Genomic DNA, 18,179 nt, shown 5'->3' with positions numbered 1-18,179 from the left:
CTATGACACACCTGCCCCAGGAAGACCAATGGGAGAGGGGCTGGTGGGGCTCAGTTTCAGGAGGGCAAAGGTGGCCTCCAAGCATTTTGGGGGAAGGCAGCACAGATTTACACATCACATCTGGACACAGGTAAGGGAATGAGAGAATGGACATAAATCTATTCGCCGATGATGTTAGCAGAGCCTTGTAAGATCCTTATCACATCGGTACTACCCTGTTTCCCCGAAAACAAGACAGTGTCTTATATTAATTTTTGCTCCCAAAGAAGCGCTAGGTCTTATTTTCAGGGGATGTCTTATTTTTCCACGAAGAAGAATTCACATTTATGGTTGAATTTTTTAAAAATGAAAATTTATTATCTTCTGTACAGTAGTTATCATCACAAACCAGCATAACCAAACTGTGAATCCTTTCAAGAATTTCTATATTATATTTTACTAGCTGTGCCCGGCCATGCGTTGCTGTGGCAAAGTATGGTGGTATGGGAAATAAAGTATTGAGGAATTGGTGGTAGTTAAGGTCAAGGGTCCCCTGGGCTGACTGGGTTGCTAGGAGACCAAGTGGGCGGAGCTTAGCCTTCTAACTGGCAGCAATTGGATAAAAACAATTATTGCTCTCCCTCTAATTAGGACTTTATTTTTCTTTTCTTTTTGTTGTATCAACCTAGAGGCATGGATGAGGGGTTGTGCTGTCAATTTTCGAGGTTGTGGGGTGTTTACTTTTATTGTTTTGTCCGCTGCCGTGATGCCATCACTCTTTTATATATATAGATTGCTATACTGTTTTAAAATTACTGTTTTAAATTTCTGTTCGTATGTACATTTATGTTGTTGTTGGGTTTATCCCTATGTAAGCTGCCCTGAGTCCCTTCTGGGAGATGGAGGTGAGATACAAGAATAAAGTTATATTATTATTATTATTATTATTATTATTATTATTATTATTATTATTATTTCTTGTTACTACCTTTATTTCCATGTACTACAATCTATGGTATGTACATTTACCGATCCTGCATGCTTCCAAACAAAAACTTTTCTAGGTCTTACTTTCAGGGGAGGCCTTATATTTAGCAATTCAGCAAAACCTCTACTAGGTCTTATTTTCTGGGGATGTCTTATTTTCAGGGAAACAGGGTATGCAAAACATGTGACAAATAAAGTAATAATAATAATAATAATAATAATAATAATAATAATAATAATAATAGTTTATTTATACCCCGCCTCCATCTCCCTGAAGGGTCGAACCCAGATAAAAACAGTTAGCAATATAAAACACATCAGATGTACAGGAACATATACAATTATTAAACAGACATTTGCACATACAGGTAAAATAGCAAACTTAAAAACATAATTAAAACACAAGTTAAAAATAGACTGAATAAAGTGTATAAATTTCAAACCTGAGGTAGGTGAAAAAGTGCTACAGATTAATGAGAGGACAACCTGGGATGGGAATAAACCCAGTGGCTGGCTATATCAAATTAAAGTATTATATTTTCTGGAGATTAAAGTATATCAAATTAAAGTATTCTATTTTCTGGAGATTGAGTCTCCCATTCCCAAAATTTTTAGGGCCAGACTTGTTGCATGTTTTGGATTTTGTGATACTTATATATACATAGTCTTGGAGATGGAACCCAAGTCTAAACCTGGAATTCGTCAGCTTTTCGGAGACAATAATATATATATTTTTAAACCATTTTGTGCATCTACGTACATCATAAAGCAAAGTCGTCACTCTTTCACCCACCAGTATGGACAATTTTGGAGTCTTTCAATTTTCAGAATTACAGTTAATGGATGCTCAACCTGTGGCACAGCTGGTTAGTAGCCAGCTGCAATAAATTACTACTGATCGAGAAGTCATGAGTTTGAAGCCCAGGTTGGATTGAGCTCCTGACCTATAAATAGCATAGCTCGTTGTTGACCTAATTTATTTATTTATTGATTTATTTACATCACTTTTACCCCGCCTTTCTCTCCGAGGAGACTCAAAGCAGCTTACAGTAAATACTAGGCAAAAATTCAATGCCTAAAAACAATGTAAAAACAACAATTCATATAAAACAATCTACAAAACAACAGTTCATATAAGACAGATACCATTACAAAATACAATCACATTATATAAAATTTTAAGAATGTCCAAGATTAAAATCCATTCATCCAGAAACCTAAGTAACCCAAAAGACAGTTGCATCTGTCAAGTAGGAAATTTAGGTACCGCTTTAACTAATTTACAACACCAAAAAACCAGTTAAGAAATTAACTACAAGTAATTATACGAGCCAGCCCCAGACCTAAGATGTCTCCTCTCCACCCTTTGGCCACCAAGAAAGTGGATCACCTCAAGAGCTCACCCAACCCAGAAGTGATCAGAACCCGACCCAATAATATCGTCTTGGTTTTCTACTCCACCTCCCGTCTTCTTTCCGCAGGAATGCCCGAGAACCATACAAATTCACAAACCGAGAACAACTTGACTCGCTATCATGAGTTCGCCACTGGTCGTAGATGAAGATCTCATGGGAGAGGAGCCCAAACCTCTGGATCACTATATACGGAAGGGTAGGTCCCTATATAGAGCCAAGATGTATATTGTTACGAGTGTTGGACGGAGATTCTGGCTTCAAATCCTCGTTCACGTTTTTCTGGCTGAATACGCCAACCACGTCTCTGGTTTATTGTGAAGTTCTGCTCTGACAAGTCTTTCACTTGTTCCCGTAGGGCTACAGCAGTTGCACCAAGAACAACTTCTTTGCGATACAACCATTGTGGTCAACAGCGAACGCTTCCCTTGCCACAGGTATTGTGTAGTTCTTTCTCAAGTCTTGAGAATACTTTCCAAATTTACAATATTTACCTTTCTCTGTCTCTAAAACTAAAAAGAGGCTCTGCATTCCCAAGCAGATCTGGCACACTTTTGGGTAGTAAAAAGGTCTCTTGTAGAGCGATTTTATTGAAGTTGTTGTTCCGAAAAGTTGTAAATGACTGACAGGTTGTTTCGCAGCTAAATCTTGCTGACTCCATTTGTTCCCGGAGAGATGTTTTCCTTCCTTCTTAGGATAAGGAACCATTGTGTTTGACTTCTTAAAGAATCATTGTGTTCGACCGTGTAAACATGTTGTGTTCAGCCTCAGAGTAAATCACTGTATCTAGTCATCAATGTCCAGATGACAGTAGAATGGGCTGTGACCACATGTCCATTAGAACTGTATTTTCCTTCCTTCTTAACATAAGGAACCATTGTGTTTCACCTCTTAACTTAAAGAATCATTGCCGTTAACGGTGTAAACATGTTGTTTTCAACCTCAGAGTAAATCACTGTATCTGGTCATCAATGTCTAGATGACAGTAGAATGGGCTGTGACCACATGTCCATTAGAACTGTATTTTCCTTCCTTCTTAACATAAGGAACCATTGTGTTTCACCTCTTAACTTAAAGAATCATTGCCGTTAACGGTGTAAACATGTTGTTTTCAACCTCAGAGTAAATCACTGTATCTGGTCATCAATGTCTAGATGACAGTAGAATGGGCTGTGACCACATGTCCATTAGAACTGTATTTTCCTTCCTTCTTAACATAAGGAACCATTGTGTTTCACCTCTTAACTTAAAGAATCATTGCCGTTGACAGTGTAAACATGTTGTTTTCAACCTCAGAGTAAATCCCTGTATCTGGTCATCAATGTCTGTGGCTGTGACCACATGTCCATTAGAACTGTATTTTCCTTCCTTCTTAACATAAGGAACCATTGTGTTTTACCTCTTAAAGAATAATTGTCTTTGACGGTGTTGTGATGTCCCCTGGACCTCTGAGTCCTGACCCTAGCGCCATGATGGATCATGAAGATGAGAACAGGGGATTTTTGCCGTCCCAGCAAGAGAATGTTCAGTTCCAGATGCCAGTTGTTGACAATACCGACCAGGAACTTATTACCACAGACCTTGAACAGGCGCCTATTCCCAGCGCTTCTCCCCCTTTTTCGAGAAAGGAGTTTTTTGAGACTAGTCGCTCGGAAAAAACGCAAACAAGGAGGAGCGCCCGGGTAGCAGCCAGACAATCTTTTAATTAGCTTCTTTCCCCTGAGAAGTTTTGAGGAGGATCACATCTGGACATAGTTGTTGGCTCAGCTCTTTTCCCTTGGGAAAAGGAGCTCTGAACACCTGCCTTGCAGAGAGATTGGAAGTTCTTTAAAAGTTCCCCGCACTGAGAAGTCCGTGCGGAGTCAACAGATCAGCTTACGGAATAGCTTCGGTTCCAGCCAAGTGTGGACTATGTTTGAGTCCGCAACTCCAGTTCCTTTGTGCCTTGCCTTGCCGTGCTTCTTGATTCTATCTTGCCGTGTACCCAGCCTTGCATCTTATGCCAAGTACCCAGTTTGTATCCAACTCCCTGCTTTGGACTTACTATGAACTCTAGAAGAATCTTGGATATTTCCCCCACTCAACTGCTTTGAAGTTGAGTGTGTTTCGGTTTGGATTATAACTTTGAACTCTAATACCATATACTGGACAATATATTATTGGACTATATTTGACCTTTCCTGGAAGGTCTATTGATGAACTTTATTCTCTGTGCACTTTTATTCCACCTTACTATTTCCTTAATGAAGATATTAGATTGTTATTGGCCTCAGTGTATTGGTTCTAGTGCTCTGCTGCCTGGGCGTGACAGTTGTAAACATGCTGTTTTCAATCACGGAGTGAATCCTTGTTTCTGGCCATCAATGTCCACATGTTCATTAGAACTGTATTTTTCCACACACTGGAGGAACATTCAATGCATTCCTATCTAATACAGCATTTTTCTGCCTGATTTCTGCAACAATCTCACCCACAAACTGACTTTGCTCCTTCTATTGACTAGGATGCTCCTGGCCGCCATCAACCCCTACTTCCGGGCCATGTTTTCCAACTCCTTCCGGGAATCTCAAGATGGGGAGGTTCTGCTGCAGGACATAGACCCCACCGTCGTCCAAGCGGTGGTCAATTATTACTACACGGAGGAGATTGCCCTCACCCCGGAGACGGCCGAAGACCTGTTTGTGGCGGCCAGCAGGCTCCAGATCCTCCCACTGCTAGAGAGTTGCTCCAGGTAGACCGGCCACTTGAAGAGTGGAGAATCTTGAATGTAGAAGCTTATTTGCTGGGTTACAAATTGGTATAACGCTGTTGCGCTTTTCTCACACTCTATACCATTACGCTACTTTTATAAGTAGACGCTGCTATGTGCAAAATTAAGCACCAAAACATCATGTTATACCACAAACTTGACAGAAAAAGTAGTTCAATACGCAGTAATGCTACGTAGTAATTACTGTATTTACGAATTTAGCACCAAAATATCACCATGTATTGAAAACATTGACTACAAAAATGTGTTGGATCATCCAGAACATTGGATAAGTGAATGTTGGATAAGTGAGACTCTACTGTACTTTATTTTCCATACCACCAGACTACGCCACGGCAACGTGTGGCTGGGCACAGCTAGTCTATAATAATAATGGCAATAATAATAATAATAATAATAATAATAATAATAATAATAATAATACATCACAGAGTCCTAGACACTTGGGAAGTGTTCGACTTGTGATTCTGTGATATGAAATCCAGCACATCTACCTTGTTTGCTGTGTCATGAAATATAATAATAATAATAATAATAATAATAATAATAATAATAATAGTAATAATAACAATAATACATCACACAGTCCTAGACACTTGGGAAGTGTTCGATTTGTGATTTTGTGAAACGAAATCCAGCATGTCTATCTTGTTTGCTGTGTCATAAAATATAATAATAATAATAATAATAATAATAATAATAATAATAAGAACAATAATACATCACACAGTCCTAGACACTTGGGAAGTGTTCAACTTGTGATTTTGTGAAACGAAATCCAGCATGTCTATCTTGTTTGCTGTGTCATACAATAATAATAATAATAATAATAATAATAATAATAATAATAATAATGCTACGTAGTAATTACTGTATTTACGAATTTAGCACCAAAATATCACGATGTATTGAAAACATTGACTACAAAAATGCGTTGGATAAGCCAAAACGTTGGATAAGTGAGTGTTGGATAAGTGAGACTCTACTGTACTTTATTTTCCATACCACCAGACTACGCCAGGGCAACGTGTGGCTGGGCACAGCTAGTCTATTATAATAATGGCAAAAATGATAATAATAATAATAATAATAAGTGTTCGACTTGTGATTTTGTGATACGAAATCCAGCATGTCTATCTTGTTTGCTGTGTCACACGATAATAATAATAATAATAATAATAATAATAATAATAATAATAATAATCACACAGTCCTAGACACTTGGGAAGCGTTTGACTTGAGATTTTGTGATACGAAATCCAGCATGTCTATCTTGTTTGCTGTGTCATACAATAATAATAATAATAATAATAATAATAATAATAATAATAATAATAATAATAATAATAATATGATGATGATGATGATGATGATAATGATGATATTGAAACACTAAAATGTATGGTAGATTCCTGCCCTGGCAAGAGGTCAAAACACATAGTTCAGATAGAAGACTCCAGAGATAAACTTGGACCCAAGCTAGCTAGCTCGGTCTTAATCCGTCCCATGTGTGTCCAGAGGCGGTTCAACCACTAGGCCAACTAGGCAGTTGCCATCTTGTTGGGGGGCGCCATCGAGGCAACTCCTGTCTCCTGCGGCCTGCCTCCGCAAAGTATTGAACTGCTTTTTCTGTTGATTTGTTGTAAAACATGATGTTTTAGAGCTTAATTTGTAAAATCTTAGTGTAATTTGATGTTTAATAGGCTTTTACTTAATCCCTCCAACGCTTATCCAACGCTTTTATTTTTCAGTGATTTGTTTAGGGGGGTGCGCAAAAATTTTGTTCGGCTACACTTGAAAACTACCTCTGTGTGTGTCTCTCCTCAGGTTCCTCTTGGACCACCTTTCCCCGGAGAACTGCCTCCGCCTCTACGAACTGGGCTACGCGCACAACGACCCGGCTCTCTTCCAAGAAGCCAAGAGCCTGGTCAACCTGCACTTCCGCCGCCTCTCCCAGGAGGACAAGAGCTTCCTCAACTTGAACCCCAGCACCTTGACGAGCATCCTGTCCTCCGACAGCTTGGCCATTGCTTCCGAGCTTCCCGTCTATCGCGCAGTGCGGCGCTGGGTGACGGCCCAGAACGCCGTCCGCTTCCCGTTGCTCGGGCATCTGATGACCTGCGTCCGGCTCCCGCTCCTGACCCCGGAGGAGCTGCGGGAGGTCCAGGTCGAGCTGGCCGGCTGCCGGGAGCTCCGCTTGCGCTGGCGCCGCCTCAACCGGCAGGAGCGGCTCCGGCAAAGCGGGGGTCTGCGGCGGGGGATGTACGCCACTTGCATCGTCTGCGTGGACCTCTACAACATGGACGGCCCCGACTTGAAGACCAAGGACTTCCAGGTGGGCTGCTACGACCCGCAAATGGAGACGTGGGAGAAGCTGCCGCTGCTAAAGTGCCTGTACTGCGCCCGCTGCGTGGCCCTGGGCGACAAGTTGTACGTCACGGGCGGCGTGCACACGGACGACACGTATTCCGATACGTTCCACGAATACAACCCGCTGCGGGGCCGCTGGACTCAGCTGCCTTCCATGTCCGTGGCCCGAGCGTCCCATGGCTTCCTGGCCTGCAACCAGAAGCTCTTTGCGATAGGAGGTTGGCGCAAATACGAAGAATACCTGGACACGGCCGAGTGCTTCGACTTGGAGACGCGGTCCTGGTCTCCCATCGCCCGGTTGCCTTTCGCCCTCAGCCACTTCGCCTCCGCCGTCCTGAAGAACAAGCTCTACCTCATCGGCGGGGTCACCAACTCGGTCGGTTCCTGGTTCGCGTCCCGGAAGGTCCTGATCTACGAAATCGGCATCGACATCTGGGTCCAAGTCTTCCTGGAGAACGAGTGCTACTGGTCCGGCGCCGTGGCCATGAGCAACGGGATCTACGTCATCGGCGGCTATTACCGGAGCCGGAGCCGGCACCACAGCGAGCGGTGGCCCGATTCCGGGAACATCCACTGCACCCGGAAGTGCTTCTTCCTGGGCAGAGACGGCAAGGTGGACAAGAGTGTGCCCGTCCCCAAGCTGCCGTTCGAGCTGGCCGGAGCGGCCGTGGTGCGCTGGAAGCACCGCATCTACGTGCTCGGCGGAGAGAACACCTATTTATATAATAACTTAGAAGGAGAGAACTACGAGGAATATTACAACACTATTTTGTACTGGGAACCGGGGACCCCGAAGTGGATCCAGAGCCAGGAGAGGCTTCCGTTCACCAGCTGGGGGCTCAGCGGCTTCGGCTGCACCGCCATGAAGATGCCCAAGAAGCCCATCCTGGACCTCTTCCGGAAGACGTCCGTCGCCCTGACCGCCATCGAAATGGCGAGCTCCTCCTAGAGGCGTTGTCGAAATACTCCGCTTCTTCGGATCGCCCTGGATCCAGCTTATCACGGCTTCCACCCAAGAAACACCCGGGAAATCCGTAGGCGCTTCTATTTAGAGGTATAGAACAGGACTAGCAATTACCTACCTTCTCACTTGTGTCCGGCTTCTCATTTTGTATTATTGCTTTCCGCCACACCGCAACACGGGAAACGGGATCTTTGTTATCGTTGTTTCAGGTAAGGGGACTAATCACCACACCTCAGACAATGTCCACAACACTTTATGGTCCAACACAGCATAGTAGTTCTATATACAGAACTACTCCATGGGTGGCTGTTCATGGATTCTCAGACCTATCAATGACTAGATGGGCCTTATATAATAATAATAATAATAATAATAATAATAATAATAATAATATAATTACATGATAATATAATAATTATATTATTATTTTTATTATTATTAGGAATAGCGCTGTTGCAGAATAGTACGATATTGTTTACAGTCCTATCTGCTTATTTCAGTTGGCGGGAATCATACGATATTGCAGAATTATTATTATTATTATTAGGAATAGCGCTGTTGCAGAATAGTATGATATTGATTACAGTCCTATCTGTTCATTGCAGTTAGTGGAAATAACACAGTTGCAGACTAGTACGATATTGTTTACAGCCTTATCTGCTTATTTCAGTTTGTGGGAATAATGCTGTTGCAGAATAGTACGATATTGTTTATAGTCCTTTCTGCTTATTTCAGTTGGCAGGAATAGTACAATATTGCAGAATAGTACGATATTGTTTACAGTCCTATCTGCTTATTTCAGTTAGTGGAAATAACACAGCCTTATCTGCTTATTTCAATTGTTGGGAATAGTGTTGTTGTGGAATAGTACAATATTGTTTACAGTCCTATCTGCTTATTTCAGTTGGCAGGAATAGTACGATATTGCAGAATAGTACGATATTGATTACAGTCCTATCTGCTTATTTCAGTTGGTGGGAATAATGCAGTTGCAGAATAGTACAATATTGTTTACAGTTCTGTCTGCTTATTTCAATTACTGGGAATAACGCCATTGCAGAATAGTGTGATAATTGATTACAGACCTATCTATTTATTTCAGTTGGTGGGAATAACGCTGTTGCAGAATAGTACGATATTGATAACAGTCTTATCTGCTTATTTCAATTGATTGGCATAGCACTATTTCAGTCATTTTTTATCATCTCAATTGCTGGGAATTGCGCTATTGTGTCATAGTGTGATATTGACCATAGTCTTATTTCCATTGCTATTGTAGTGTAGTGTGAGTTTGATCACGGTCCTAGCTTCTCATTTCAAACGCTGGTAAGAGCGCTATGGCAGCGTAGTATCACATTAACCGCAGTCTTATCTGTTTATTTCCATTGCTCGCAGTACTACTATTTCATCATAATGTGATATTAAACACAGTCTTATCTGATCGTTTCAATTTCTGGGTAGAGCGCTATTGCGGCGTAGTATCATATTGACCACAGTCTTATCGGCTTATTTCAATAATCGTTGGGCGCTTGTGAAGGCTGCCACACGCAAGTTGGCAGGCTCCGTCTCACAAGAGATCGTTGTCCGCCGTTTGTAAATTTATTATAATATATTTACACATGGTTTTAGCAGCTACTTGGAGGCAGCTGCTACCGGAACGAGAGCAGAGACTTGGAAAAGCTGCGCGAAGCGTGGCTTGGGCCGCAAGAGGAGCGCACATGCGAACGAGCTCATGCCCTCCCGGGGAACCGGGATTTCCTTCGCGCCCCGATGCCAGCGAGGTTCGCCGGGTTCCCAGCGGTAAACGGCCTTGTAGCGTTGGGTCAGATCCTCCCCGCCAAGCACGTAGATCCTTCTGCCGCAGTAAACGACCCCTGCGTTGGCGATCCCGCGGGGAAGTTTCGGGATGGCGAAGCTGCGGCTCACCCGGCCCGCTTCGTTGACGAAGAAACACCGGCGGCTGCTGCGGCGGTTCTCCACCTGGTTCTCTTCCGCCCAGTTCTTCTTCTCCGAGTATCCCCCAATCACGTAGATCCCGTGGTCCCCGGCCACAGCTCCCGCGGCAAGGAAGCCAGTCGAGAGAGGCACCTGAGTCCACTCGTCAGAGCTGATCGTGTAGATCAGGATCCCGCGGTGGAACAACCACCCGGACGTGATGTCCCGTGCGCCGCCCAGCAGGTACAACTTGTCTCGGAAGACGCTCGACGCCGAGTGGCTCAGCGGGAAGGGGAGTCGCGCAATCGCAGTCCACTTTCCCGTGGCCAAGTCCAGGCTCTCCGTGGAGTTGAGGAAGCTGTGGTACTTGCGCCAGCCGCCTAGGACGTACAGCTTCTGGTTGTGGCAGAGGAAGCCGTGCGCCGCTCTCGCCACGGCCATGGGAGGAAGCGGACACCACTGGCTTCGGAAGGAGCTGAACTCGTGCACGGCGGAGGAATAAGAGCTGCGGTAAACGCCCCCCGAGACGTAGATTGTGTCCCCGGCAGAGGTGCAGGAAGCGTGCGTCAAGGACTGCAGGCCGGGGAGCCTCTCCCACAGCTCGGCCGACACATTGTAGCAGGCCATGTGCGCCTCGTCGGCCTCCAAGCTTTGGAACTCGCACAACTGGGTGTCAACGCAAGCGATGTACGGCTTGTACATGCCCCGCCGCAGCCCCTTGCTCTGACTCAGCCTCTCCTCGCCATCCAGGAGTTTCCACTCCAGTTTGAGGTCCTTCCGGGCCTCCAAGTCCGTCTGGAGCTCCTCTTGCTCGGTGGGGCTCAGGAGCGGGAAGCGCACGTGTTGCATCAGTTGGCCGAGCAGTGGGCCCCGTACACGAGGTTGCCCCTGCACCCACCGCCGCACGGCCTGGTAGACCTGGAGCTCCGACGTGGCTGCCAAGTTGCCGGAGGAGATCATGGCCACCAGCGTGGCGAATTCCAGCTGGAGGAAACCCTCTTCCTCAAAGACCTCGTTGAAATTGCGGATGAGGAACTGGACGGTGGCCTGAAGCAAATCGCTGTTCTCGTGGGCACGGGCCAAGGAGTACATCTCGAAGCAGTTCTGCACCGAGATGTGTGTGATGAGGAACCTGGAAGAGAGGAGAGACATGGGTATCGAGCCCTATCTGAGATATCGTATCTCCCGATATGAAGCCACAAGCAGAGCCGGCCCTGGGTAATTTTCAAGTGTAGGCGAACAGAATTTTGGCGTTCTCCCCCCCCCCCCCCCAAACCAATCACTGAAAAATAAAAGCTCATCATGTTTTACAACAAATCAACAGAAAAAGCAGTTCAATACCTTGTGGAGACAGGAGTTGCCTCGATGGCACCCCAACAAGATGGCAACTGCCTAGTTGGCCTGGCAGTTGAACCGCCTCTGGACAAGCTAGCTAGCTTGGGTCCAAGTTTATCTCCAGAGTCTTCTATCTAAGCTATGTGATTCAAGCTCTTGCCAGGGCAGGAATCTACCGTACATTTTAGTGTTTCAATATTTATTTATTTATTAGATTTGTATACCACTACTCCCAGTTTGGCTCGGAACAGTTTACAGAAATAGATTAAAACAATACAATTAGCTTTAAAATAACAATAAAAACAACAATGAAAACAGACATCATCATCATCATTATATTATTATTAAAATTTTTGCCATTATTATTATAGACTAGCTGTGCCCAGCCACACGTTGCCGTGGTGTAGTCTGGTGGTATGGAAAATAAAATACAGTAGAGTCTCACTTATCCAACATTCGCTTATCCATTCGCCTAGTTTTTCAGCCCTTTTTTTAAGACTGAAAAAGCCCCCCTTGGCTTATACTCGGGTGAGGGTCCTGGTTAGCTTATATTTCGGTCAGCTTATACTTGAGAATATATGGTACATTTATTATGTTTCTCTATTATTATTGGTATTATTACATTTATTATTTTTCTCTATTATTGTTGCTACTATTACATTTATTTTATTCTATTTTTATTATTATTATTAATACATTTATTATTTCACTCTGATCTCACTATTATTATTATTATTGTATTTATTTTACTCTATTCATTATTACAGTAGAGTCTCACCTATCCAACACTCGGTTATCCAACGTTCTGGATTATCCAACACATTTTCGTAGTCAATGTTTTCAATACATCATGATATTTTGGTGCTAAATTCGTAAATACAGTGATTACTACATAGCATTACTGCGTTAACAATGATAACTTTATTTTTCTATCTGGTAGGGATTCAGGGCGGCTAACACAGGACAAAACAGAATAAAACACATAAAACAGCATATTAATAAGACACAATGAAATAAAATATAAATACAGCAGACACCATTGTCCTGTCTCTTCTTGCATCCTGACTATGCTAATGAGTCAGTGTTATTGCAAATGAATGTAAATAAAGATAAGTGCCGCTTGTAGAAGCTGAAACAAATACAGCAGACACCATTGTCCTGTCTCTTCTTGCATCCTGACTATGCTAATGAGTCAGTGTTATTGCAAGTGAATGTAAATAAAGATAAGTGCCGCTGGTAGAAGCTGAAACAAATACAGCAGACACCATTGTCCTGTCTCTTCTTGCATCCTGACTATGCTAATGAGTCAGTGTTATTGCAAGTGAATGTAAATAAAGATAAGTGCCGCTTGTAGAAGCTGAAACAAATACAGCAGACACCATTGTCCTGTCTCTTCTTGCATCCTGACTATGCTAATGAGTCAGTGTTATTGCAAGTGAATGTAAATAAAGATAAGTGCCACTGGTAGAAGCTGAAACAACTGTCTAAAGTCAGTTAATTGGATGATAAGAAGCAAGTTGAGCATATTACAGTCACAAGGGTTATGGGCCCAGCATGCTTCCGCTGCACGGAGAATTTCCGAGTGATTAATCCCTTTAGCGACTCTGCTTTATGCAACTCCACCGAACGAATGCCACGGAAGTCTTACCTGCAGCAGAGGTTCTGCATGGGGGGAATCTGCAGCTTGCTGGCTCCCGCGAACAGGAATGGGGCCAGCTCAGGCGTGAGTACCAATTCTTCCGTGTAGATGTATTTCAGGATGTTCTGGACGACGGGCGGCGTCACGTCCTGAAGCAGGACCTCTTTCCCGTCCGACTCTTTCCAGCTGTTGATGAAAATATCCTGAAAGTAGGGGCTGATGGCCGCCAGCAGGGCTCTGCAGGTGAGAAAAGCCACAAAACTGACAAAGTTTCTGGAGCAGAACAACGACTTTCAAAGTAAGAGGCATGCAATTAAACAGAAACAACGATTTCCGACCAGGAACAGAACTTTTTTTTTTTCAACCTAGTGTTGTAAGCAAGGAAGAAACAACCGCCACGTCCTACCTGTGGCAAGGGAACCTCTGTCCGTCCGCGACGAGGAAGACGTCACAGAGCAGCCCTTCCTGGTACATTTCTGCTAGACCTAAAGCCAAAAGAGATGCGGGAAACAGTCGGTGGGATTTTGGGAGGCATCTCCTCGTATCTCCTCGTATACAATTATGGGGTTTCCTTGGAAGCCCACCTTCTTTCAGGCCAAGAGGCCTGGGCTTGAGCATCACCGGCTGGCCCTTCCTGTGGCTGGAGCTCATGATGGCCGAGAGGCAAAAGGCGAACCCTGGAGAAGACAGGAGAATCACTACTGAGATCAAAGTCCGGGTCGGATTGAGCTCCTGACCATTTAATAGCCTAGCTCGCTGATGACCTAAGCAGCTCGAAAGGCAGTTGCATCTGTCGAGTAGGAAATTTACGTACCGCTGTATGCACGTAGGCTAATTTAACTAATTTACGACACCATAAAAACTTCCAGGAGCGTGCCAAAGAATGAGGAAGTACTACCACCAAGGGCTCGGGTGTCACAAGTGGACGGTGAAGCGGGAGCTCCCCCTGTGGCCGGAATCGAGCATACCCTCGGGAAGCTGGGAAATGTTAAATTGCCTCCGTGTCCGTCTATGTATGTCGTATGTCTAATAACGGCGTTGAATGTTTGCCATGTTTATGTGCATTGCGATCCACCCTGATATAATATATAAAAATATATATAAATATATAAATATAAATAAATAGTAATAAATAAATATATTTAAATAGTAGCTAATATAAATTAAATGTATATAAATATATAAATATAAATAAATAGTAATAAATAAATATATTTAAATAGTAGCTAATATAAATTAAATGTATATAAATATATAAATATAAATAAATAGTAATAAATAAATATATCTCTATGTGCATTGCGATCTGCCCTGAGTCGCTTTCGGGGTGAGAAAGAAGGGCGGGATATATATATATATATATATATATATATATATATATATATATAAATATAAATATAAATAAATAGTAATAAATAAATAAATTTAAATAATAGCTAATATAAATTAAATGTATATAAATATATAAATATAATAAATAAAAATAAATAAATTTAAATAATAGCTAATATAAATTAAATGTATATAAATATATAAATACAAACAAATAGTAATAAATAAATATATTTAAATAATAGCTAAATTAAATGTATATAAATATATAAATATAAATAAATATAAATAAATATATCTATGTGCATTGCGATCTGCCCTGAGTCGCTTTCGGGGTGAGAATAAAAAATATAAAAATATATAAATATATAAATATAAATAAATAGTAATAAATAAATATATTTAAATAGTAGCTAAATTAAATGTATATAAATATATAAATATAAATAAATATAAATAAATATATCTATGTGCATTGCGATCTGCCCTGAGTCGCTTTCGGGGTGAGAATAAAAAATATATAAATATATAAATATAAATAAATAGTAATAAATAAATATATTTAAATAGTAGCTAAATTAAATGTATATAAATATATAAATATAAATAAATAGTAATAAATAAATATATTTAAATAATAGCCAATATAAAGTAAATGTATATAAATATATAAATATAAATAAATAGTAATAAATAAATATATTTAAATAATTATGAATGGATTTAAATGGTCTCAAGATCGGGACAGCGGCCAAATCTCGCGGCCCGTCCTCCAAGTAAATGTGCAACGTGTTCCCACCCGAAGTGCAGCGAGTCCCATGGATACAAGGCTTTGCCCACGTCCTAACGCGGATATCGGATGTCCGTATCCTCTACATATTAATTCACCCGCTACTAAGAAACGTAGTCGATCAGCCCAATTCCATGTCAAGGTGACTTCCTGTTTGAGGCTGAAACTTGGACTAAGGGACTTACCGAAGTAATGCTGATCCGGCCCGTAGTCCTGGCCCACGAGGACCTCCTCCAGCCAGGAAGCCCTGTCCCATCTTGGGGGGCTTCTTCCCAGCCCGGAGACCCTGCCTGGCCTCCCTCAATTGGGCCATTGTGACCTCACCCCAGTGTCTTGGCCTCAACTCCCTGGCAAGGCATCCCAGTGACTGGAGGAGGACCAATCCTGGGATCTTGCTGGGCATTGGCCCATTGACCGAGCGGAGATGTTTCATGGAGGACCACCACTGGAGGAGGACCAATCCTGGGATCTTGCTGGGCATTGGCCCATTGACCGAGCGGAGATGTTTCATGGAGGACCACCACTGGAGGAGGACCAATCCTGGGATCTTGCTGGGCATTGGCCCATTGACCGAGCGGAGATGTTTCATGGAGGACCACCACTGGAGAAGTGGAATCCTCGGAGTAGATCTATAGCATTTATTTATCCCAGTTATAGAGAGCGCCGTGAACATGTCCAGTGTTTCATATGGGACAATTCCATCCCAGATTTCATGTATTTCCTCCACCACAGACATCCCAGTTATAGAGAGCACCGTGAACATGTCCAGTGTCCTCGACGAACACCATCCCACCCCCACCCAAGGGAAGGCTTTCATATGGGACAATTCCATCCCAGATTTCATGTATTTCCTCCACCACAGACATCCCAGTTATAGAGAGCACCGTGAACATGTCCAGTGTCCTCGACGAACACCATCCCACCCCCACCCAAGGGAAGGCTTTCATATGGGACAATTCCATCCCAGATTTCATTTATTTCCTCCACCACAGACATCCCAGTTATAGAGAGCACCGTGAACATGTCCAGTGTCCTCGACGAACACCATCCCACCCCCACCCAAGGGAAGGCTTTCATATGGGACAATTCCATCCCAGATTTCATGTATTTCCTCCACCACAGACATCCCAGTTATAGAGAGCACCGTGAACATGTCCAGTGTCCTCGACGAACACCATCCCACCCCCACCCAAGGGAAGGCTTTCATATGGGACAATTCCATCCCAGATTTCATGTATTTCCTCCACCACAGACATCCCAGTTATAGAGAGCACCGTGAACATGTCCAGTGTCCTCGACGAACACCATCCCACCCACCACCCAAGGGAAGGCTTTCATATGGGACAATTCCATCCTAGATTTTCCTCTACCACAGACACCCCAGTGTTTCCAAAACACACACACAGAGCAGAGTTCTTCGGTGCATTTCAAACTTTATTGCATTTTCTGTTATGGTTCACAAGCAGGCAGCAGCGACAAAGGAAGAAAAAATGTATATCTTTCCATCTTCCGAGGACGAGATCGTTGTTTATCCGTAGACTTGGATTATTCTCTGCGAACGGGTCAGCCACTCGGATCTTTTTGGCCTCCTTCGGGAAAGAGAAGAGACGTGGCTCAACGGAGCGCGGATATGGAGGTTGGGCTACATCACGGGAGCTCGGTATCCGCGAGGTGCAATCCCAGAATAACGTTCTCAACACTCACCTGAGCAGAAGGAGGCCGGGCAAACGAATCGCACTTTGTAGTCGTAACAGAAGACGCCTTTGCCCTGGTCGGCATTGACGCAAGCGAAGCCATTGGCCGCATCGTTCCTGTGGGAGGAGAGAAGAAGACTTCAACCGTGGAAGACGTCAACCCATGGTCTGGCTTCAAGGATAAAGAAGCCAATGGTTTGAAGATCAGAAGATTCTACTCTAGACTATTTATTTATCTCATGTATATTCAGTGATTGGTTTTTTTTGGCGGGGGGGGGGGGCAAAATTTCTGTTCGCCTACACTTGAAAATTACCTTGGACCGGCTATGGCTATAGTATGTGCGATAGGTCTCCTCGGGGGAGAAAAGTGGTATATAAATTAGTAAATAATAATAAATAAATATATGGGATAAGTATGGTATATGGGATCGGTCTATTATATAGCATAAGTAGTATATGGGATAGGTCTAGGATGTGGGATAGATCTAGTATATGGGATAAGTATAGTATATAGGATAGGTCTAGTATATAGGATATGTATATGATTTTGGTCTAGTATATGGAATAGGTCACATATATGGGATAGGTCTAGTGTGTGGGATAGGTCTAGTATGTGAGATAGGTCTAACATATGGGATAAGTCTAGTATATGGGATAAGTATAGTATATAGGATAGGTCTAGTATATAGGATAAGGCTTGCATATGGTATCAGTCTAGTATATGGAATAGGTCACGTATATGGGATCCATCCAGTATAAGGGATAGGTCTAGTATGTGGGATAGGTCTAGTAAATATGGTTAGTATATGGTATAGGCATAGTGTGTGGGATAGGTCTAGTATATGGGATAGGTCTAGTATGTGAGATAGGTCTAACATATGGGATAAGTCTAGTATATGGGATAAGTCTAGTATATAGGATAGGTCTAGTATATGAGATAGGTCTAACATATGGGATAAGTCTAGTATATGG

The 18,179-nt window shown here is 42.8% G+C and overlaps 2 protein-coding genes across 2 annotated transcripts; one reads left to right on the top strand and one right to left on the bottom strand.

The window, feature by feature from the left end:
• Positions 1-31: 31 nt before the first annotated feature.
• Positions 32-8,604, top strand: LOC134294534 (kelch-like protein 28). The gene is made up of 5 exons (XM_062966010.1): positions 32-130; positions 2,448-2,577; positions 2,737-2,815; positions 4,882-5,109; positions 6,976-8,604. The coding sequence occupies exons 2-5, from the start codon at positions 2,502-2,504 to the stop codon at positions 8,465-8,467; spliced, it is 1,875 nt and encodes a 624-aa protein (XP_062822080.1). The 5' UTR covers positions 32-130; positions 2,448-2,501; the 3' UTR covers positions 8,468-8,604.
• A 1,239-nt stretch (positions 8,605-9,843) lies between these two features.
• LOC103282722 (kelch-like protein 2) lies at positions 9,844-15,813 on the bottom strand. Its single transcript, XM_062965971.1, has 5 exons — positions 15,699-15,813; positions 13,976-14,068; positions 13,798-13,876; positions 13,401-13,628; positions 9,844-11,549 (listed from the first exon to the last, which is right to left on the bottom strand). Exons 2-5 carry the CDS (start codon positions 14,040-14,042, stop codon positions 10,115-10,117), a joined length of 1,809 nt encoding a protein of 602 aa, XP_062822041.1. The 5' UTR covers positions 14,043-14,068; positions 15,699-15,813; the 3' UTR covers positions 9,844-10,114.
• Between the last annotated feature and the right edge of the window lie 2,366 nt (positions 15,814-18,179).

This window comes from Anolis carolinensis, unplaced genomic scaffold (genome assembly GCF_035594765.1).
Source record: "Anolis carolinensis isolate JA03-04 unplaced genomic scaffold, rAnoCar3.1.pri scaffold_15, whole genome shotgun sequence".
Taxonomy (NCBI): Eukaryota; Metazoa; Chordata; class Lepidosauria; order Squamata; family Dactyloidae; genus Anolis; species Anolis carolinensis.
The sequence above is the reverse complement of the archived record's forward strand: the minus strand, read 5'-3'. Positions and strand labels throughout refer to the sequence as shown.

Coding starts and splice junctions, on each gene's coding strand:
- LOC134294534 (XM_062966010.1), top strand. CDS start 2,502: ATGAGTTCGCCACTGGTCGTAGATGAAGATCTCATGGGAGAGGAGCCC. Junction 2,816..4,881: donor GAACGCTTCCCTTGCCACAG/GTATTGTGTAGT, acceptor TCTATTGACTAG/GATGCTCCTGGCCGCCATCA. Junction 5,110..6,975: donor CTGCTAGAGAGTTGCTCCAG/GTAGACCGGCCA, acceptor GTCTCTCCTCAG/GTTCCTCTTGGACCACCTTT.
- LOC103282722 (XM_062965971.1), bottom strand. CDS start 14,042: ATGAGCTCCAGCCACAGGAAGGGCCAGCCGGTGATGCTCAAGCCCAGG. Junction 13,877..13,975: donor GCCTCTTGGCCTGAAAGAAG/GTGGGCTTCCAA, acceptor TTTTGGCTTTAG/GTCTAGCAGAAATGTACCAG. Junction 11,550..13,400: donor ATGCAGAACCTCTGCTGCAG/GTAAGACTTCCG, acceptor CCTCTCTTCCAG/GTTCCTCATCACACACATCT.